This window comes from Triticum urartu, chromosome 7A (genome assembly GCF_056163025.1).
Source record: "Triticum urartu cultivar PI428250 chromosome 7A, HENAU_Tu73, whole genome shotgun sequence".
NCBI lineage: Eukaryota > Viridiplantae > Streptophyta > Magnoliopsida > Poales > Poaceae > Triticum > Triticum urartu.
Window position 1 is genome coordinate 37,487,129 of NC_141879.1, and position 6,547 is coordinate 37,493,675.

Sequence of the window (6,547 nt, forward strand, 5' to 3'; positions counted from 1 at the left end):
ACGTATTATATACCTTAATTAAGAGAGAACTTTGGGGTTTTCCCAAAGTGCTTAAAGCATCTCCAACGCAAATTCTTAAAACGGACAGGATAGGGGGAGGGAGTCATCCCGTATTTATCTGGTTTCATCCATCTACGCATGTGCATGCCATGGTTGATGAGAGAGAGGGGATGTCCCGATGTCTGACTTGGTGGCTTTTGGTTGCTAGGCGGATGTCCAGACTCCCTGAAAGCCCCCTCTAAGTTTGCTAGGCGGATTGTCACCAGCTTACCCCCGTCATTGAGCCCTTTTTTTCAAAAAATATCAAATTGTATTTAGAAGTTTCAGAAAGTATCATTTTTCTTCTTCTACAAATGTATATGCATGTTCTTCAAGTATATGTAAGGTTTCATTAACTAATGCGATTGGTTGCATGCTAGACAAAAAATGAGTAAATTACAAATATTTGGTCCAAATACAACAAAGACAAAGCCCATTTTAATCTATGTACTTATTTGTCTTTTTGTGTGTGCATCACATATGATATATGTACATGCCTCTCAAAAAGAAAAAGATCATATAAGTTCATGAAATTTTGTACATGAACACTACAAATATATGCTTATATGTATACTTTTTTCAGATTTTTTTATGTGTGGAAATAGTATTTTTCCTGAAAAAAAGGGCTCCTGGATCTCGGCCTCTATATGCACTTTTCAAAGGAATCCCATACTGCTTCCTTTCTGGCGTGTTTGCACGGGCGCACAAGCCAGTAAACATTTGTTGGCTAGCCACGTCTTTCTATTTTTTTAGTGCCTCAAAAGTACTCCCTTCGTCCCATAATATAATTGTAGTGTCAAAAACGCTCTTATATTATGGTCCGGAGGGAGTAGAAAATATTCAAGAAAGACAACCACAAGGCTTACAAATCAAAAGTATTTGGCACTTGCATTTTTTTTACTAAATAAGTATTTGTGATCATGAAGCACCATGACATTTTTTTCTGATAAGTATTCCAAACGCGTAAATTGGCTCCCAAGCCTGGAGCACGCGCCCGGTTCAGGGTATGTATTCACCTTCAACTGAACTTGGGCGACCAAGAGCCAGACCAGAATGCAGGATCCCACTTCTTTTGTCAATGCCATGCCCATTGTAAAACATGTATGTGAATGTGACGGTCATAATCTTTGGCCGTCCTCGGTCAACTACAACCCCTGATGATTACTCAGTGACAGCAGTAAGCTGGTGACGATCTCCCACTCCCGACGCTGCAGAGCATCACCACAACTTCCGACATGCCGGGCCTACATTCAGGACGACAGTGGACGCACAGCAGAGCCACCTTAACGCATTCCGCAATCTGGGCTCTCTCGCTCTTGCTAGCGCGTAGCAGTGGGTCAACAAGCTTGCGGGGCCTCTTCCGATACTTGCGTGCCTGAAAGTATTCCAAGCCATTTCAAGTGATGTATTGAATTTTCACTGGTGATTTTGTACATAAAAGGCACCCATATTTATGAAAGATACTGAAGTTCAAGGCATCTTAAAGATTGTGTAGCCACACACTGCTCTGCTTCGAGGTAAAGTGCAGTGGCAGATTATTGAGAAAGGGTGAGTATTCACCCGATAGGAGCTATGCACTACTGCGAATCGAATTATGTCATGATAATACAAAATTACTTACATGATCAGGAAGTGATCCTGGAGATGAGCCCTTCTTCGCCTTCACCATATAAAACCAAGGGTTGTTTCCACATATTATCTCAAGAACTACGATGCCAAAGCTGTATACATCTGCCTTCTGCGATAACATTCCGGTAGTAGCATATTCAGGATCTGCATAGCCACTAGTAGATGAAAAATGGGATCGTCATTCATGGCGGTGCACTTGCAAACACTTCCAGATGAAATAAGACAGTTGCATCTCATAACTAGATTGTTGAATCAGATGAGCTCTTACTATGTGCCGCATACAATATCTTCCGCAATTGCATCTGGAGCTAGCTTTTTAGCCAGACCAAAATCAGAAATTTTAACATTCAATTCAGTATCCAACAGGACATTACTTGGTTTCAAATCCCTGTGGACAATGCCCATCTGAGAATGCAGATGCAGATAAACAAGGCCATCTGCTATCCCTTTGATTATTTGAAGACGCTTTGACCAATTAAGCAATTTCCTTTTTGACTCATCTACAAAAATGTAAATGCATTATTAGGGAGATGCATTTTCTGACAAATAATAAATACAAGCCCAGATAATTAGTAGAAACATGCCAGAAATGACGGCTGCCAAGCTATTGTTCGACATATATTCATAGACAAGTATCTTTTCTTTTCCTTGAACACAAAACCCAAGTAGCGAAATTATATTTTTATGTCGAAGATTCGGAATGACTTCAATCTCAGCTCGGAACTCTGATAGGCCTTGATGTGAAGATGTGCTGAGTCTTTTGACAGCAATATCGAGACCATCAGGTAGTTTGCCCTGAAAAAATTAAATGGCAACATTGAAGAACCCATCTCAACATGGATTGAGGAGGTTCAGAGAAAAAGATTTGGGGTATGGTTAAATGTACTGTGGATAAGCCTGACTATTGCTAGTGTATGAGAGCAAATTACCACTCATCAGTAGCATTACTGGCATATGCAAACAATGGATGGTAGCTCAAGTAGAGATGTACAGTTTCCCTTTTCGAAGAAAAGAAAATTCAAGTAGATATGAGATAATCTACATAGCACTATTCCTATCCTCTTTAATAATCCTGAATTCTCTCCATATATGACAATTGCAATTGGTATAGGATGTCACTAAATTGAAGCTACGTTGAACTAAATCCAATCCAGTTTAAGTTCATAAGCAATTGGGATATATGCAAATGTAGTACTGTCCCATTATTTCAGTCATGCAGAAACTATCAGAGGTGGAGGCATAATCAAAGACCCCACACTTCTTACCAAAAGTCAAAGAAGTCAATTGACCATACTATTGCAGCTTCCACCCACTTTATGCATGCTTTGACTGACAAACAATAGCGGAAACTACATTTCTGACCCCATTCAACATACTTATGTAATACATGTCCCACAGATATTTAATCTGATTTTGCCACTGGATACCATTCCTATTAGACAGGAAACTACATTTCAAAAGCTGGATTCATCTATGCCTCTATGAGTTGGAGCTGATAAAAATGTAAACACCATACTGTCAAAAGATGCACTTCAGTTCCAAAAAGAATATTACAGCAAATTAAATATGGGGGAGAAAATATTCAGGATAGAGAATCAATCTACTTGTCTTTTTAGAGAAAATCCATGTACTTTTTTTTATATAAATGATTGTATTTTACCCTAGGGTGGCAAACTGAGATTTCATATTTTAATTCTATAGTATTGTAAATGCATGATCTTAAGCAGTCCAAGGCTGTCACATACTAAAGCTTGTTTCAAGAAAGTATTACCTTGTAGGTACAGCCGAATACACCATTTCCAAGCAAGTTCCGCAATGATAAATTGTCTGTAGCAGCCAATATCTGAGAGAAACTAAAATAGGGTAGCTCTGCACCTTTTCCAACACCTATGAGATTGACTATTTCCTCCATATTCATGGCTTGGCCTGATCCATAGAGAAATGCACCTTATCATTGATTATAAGGCAGGGCATGCTTGTTTCAAAGAGTAAATACACAATTTTCAAACTGCTTCTATGGGATAGCTAGCACCGACAAAAGTAAGTAGAACAATAAACAAAAGCTGACTCGTCCAAAAGCATATGTGCATATGCAGTGGAGTTAAACTGTGAAATTTGTAGCACCTAGTTATAAACTAGAAGAAGTCGTCAAGTATTTGAGTGCACATACTTGTTTTTTGTTCTTCGTCAGATTTTCCACAGGGAGGAGTTCCCGGATCTTCTAAATGAATTGCCTTGAAGGCCTCTGTTCTGAGTTTTTTACAATAAAAAAGATATCAAAAAGAGACAAGTAAAGGAAATCAAGATTTAGGTGTTAAAATTTAATGATTTTTCATTTGTATTTATGGGTGGGACACACGAGATTAAAGTCTTGCTTAATGCCTACTGAAGTAGCACACAACTAGGTGGGAGCCTGGTGATTAAGTTGTAAAGCAGAGTCTCAATAATCTGCAAAGTTAGTGCACTAAATTGATATAGACCAATTACAAGTCCGGTCATGGTTATAATTTGAAAAGGTGTGATGCTCAACAAGTTCAATTTCATTGTGCTACAAGAAATTGTTTGTGCATCCTTCATTCTATACCTTGACTAAAAGAGCTGGAAACTGAAGCAGGTCCACAATGGTTTGAATGCACAGCAAAGGGGAATCCATGAATGTGACTGAATTCAGCATAAAACAAGGTACTGTTGATATACCATACCTATTGTTATGATGTTCTGAAGGATGGACTGCATGTAACTCATCCATAGTACCCTTTGAGATGCAAAAAAAGAGAGAGATGGAAATAAGATCCTTTCAACATAATTTTCTCTTGAATAAACATTATGGAAATAACGAGCAATATTCCAGCAACAAATCAATATTAACTATGAAACATAATAGGTGAAAATAATTTCTGTCGACAACATGTAGGGGGGGGGGGGGGGGGCGGGCTGCAACCCTGACAAACCATATTGGCCTGGCATCTGTGCAGTGTTCAGAAATGGCATGATCTTGAGAACCGGATTCTTTAATATTAGATTTGATATGAAAGTGTTCATAATAGTGCAGTCTTTTGTTATTAACACAATCAGATAAAGTGACAATTGAAGTTGACTACTGTACTGCTCACACAAGAGATTTAAAAAAGCAGCATCTGTAACTGAATTTGTGCTGGCAAACTCATGCACATGATATCTGTACCATTCACATCTATCTAGAAAAGTGAGATGAATATATGTACCTCTGTACCAAGAGGATGAGCTCTGTGTAGAAGCTGTGACCAGGTCCGACTGGTATCGACGAAGCCAACAAGAGGGAAGAGCTGGAGGTAGAAGGCGATCTCATTCTGCACCTGATGGAGCTGGTCAGCTTGCTTCCCTCCAATAAAGCAGCTGCGTAGGTAGCTGCTGCCTTGACAGGATGTGATGACCACGTACGTACGTTGGAGCGTCTCCTCCAGCTGCTCGATGGGGTTCCTCGTCTCCGTATGCTGCATCAGCTGCGTGCTCTCGAGCTGCTGGAGAAGGTCTCTAATCATCTTCACACGCCGCGCCAGCAGCTGGCAGGTTTCCCGATTCCTTCTAACTGTCCTTGCAGCCTCAACGATCATCATGATGAGTCCATACGCGTCCACCCCAGCAAGCTGCGCTATGCTGGCCACCTGACTGACACCATTGCAGAGCATCATCTTCTCTCAGTTTGCTGGTGAAGAAGACTGGAGAGCGCTGAGAACAAGCACTCAGTAGCCAGCTCCTATACCATAGGACTTCTCTGAGCAGCGAGTGCGTCGCAGCCTTCAGACTTCATGATTGACTATGTGGTTGGGAAGTTGTATAAGGAACCTCCCCTGATAGGATGGCCACATCCAAACTGTTGAGGTGGTGACTGGACTCAGATTTTTCTGAAAGTAGGTCCTATACCAGAAGAAAATGATTTTTCAGAAAGTAAAACAATTTGGCATGGCATTTCAACACCACCAACACCAAGAGTCCAAGACTACTTCCTACACCTTAAGAATATATAACAGAAACGTAGATATTATCCTGGCACCATCAGGGCACAGATTCTCATCCTGCGGAATTTCCACAAACACCTGGCCTGCGGCCGGTGGAGAGCAGTCCACCCAGAGAGATAATCCTGAACATCTGCAACTTGTCTAAGACCACACGAACGAACCTATGACTGAGCAATAGATCAAAGGGCAGGACAACCAGTAAATGGCAAGGAGGAGGCACTGCCACCGGTGCCATCTGGACGGCTCCCGGTGCACGCGGACGCGGCAATAGCATAACGACAAACATCTTGTGCTCTCCTCCAAGTGGCACGCGGGCATCCGTCGCCGTCCAGAACCAAACGCCGTCGCTGGATCCCCGCGGACTGACCGCGTGAGGCACTTCCACGAGCTCCCGACCATGGTTCTGCTACGAACACCACGCCGTCTCACTCACACCACCTCCCACTAGCCAGCTAGGCGATAGTGCGCGCGTAGGGAGAACCGAGAACGCGCCGCGGCTGCTGTGCTGCGTGCGGAGAGAGGAGAGAGGTGGACGGACGGAGATGGGCAGGCTGAAGGTGGCGTAGCTCCGGCGAGCGGCGTTGTAGGGAAGGGAGGAGTCGACCGTGGCCGTGGGGAGGAGGACGCTGACTGGTTGATTCGTCGACGCTGGGAAGACGGTCCGGGATATCTGGGCCGGCCCAGTAGCACGCCTGCACGGCACGACACGCGCTACACGGGCCAGCCCGGCACACGGCACGCCAGGGGCCGTGCCTGGGCCTGAAGGCTGAGCACGCGGGCCAGGACGACACGACCCATTTATTTATTTTTATTTTTATTTAGGATTTTTTAAATATATCTGGCCGAAAAAATAGGTCCATAGGCCAAATTTGGCCCAAAAA

At 42.7% G+C, this 6,547-nt stretch overlaps 1 protein-coding gene across 2 annotated transcripts; it reads right to left on the bottom strand.

Annotated features, from left to right (window-relative positions):
- Positions 1-901: 901 nt before the first annotated feature.
- On the bottom strand, positions 902-6,291 carry LOC147957421 (cysteine-rich receptor-like protein kinase 44). Of its 2 annotated transcripts, none has more exons than XM_087534492.1 (8): positions 5,089-6,291; positions 4,893-5,003; positions 4,371-4,423; positions 3,440-3,594; positions 2,253-2,463; positions 1,937-2,168; positions 1,661-1,823; positions 902-1,414 (listed from the first exon to the last, which is right to left on the bottom strand). In XM_087534492.1, the coding sequence occupies exons 1-8, from the start codon at positions 5,337-5,339 to the stop codon at positions 1,205-1,207; spliced, it is 1,386 nt and encodes a 461-aa protein (XP_087390618.1). In that variant the 5' UTR covers positions 5,340-6,291; the 3' UTR covers positions 902-1,204. The 2 variants fall into 2 exon arrangements, with proteins under 2 accessions (XP_087390618.1, XP_087390617.1); XM_087534491.1 differs by adding an exon at positions 3,839-3,918 and having other exon boundaries at positions 4,893-6,288.
- Between the last annotated feature and the right edge of the window lie 256 nt (positions 6,292-6,547).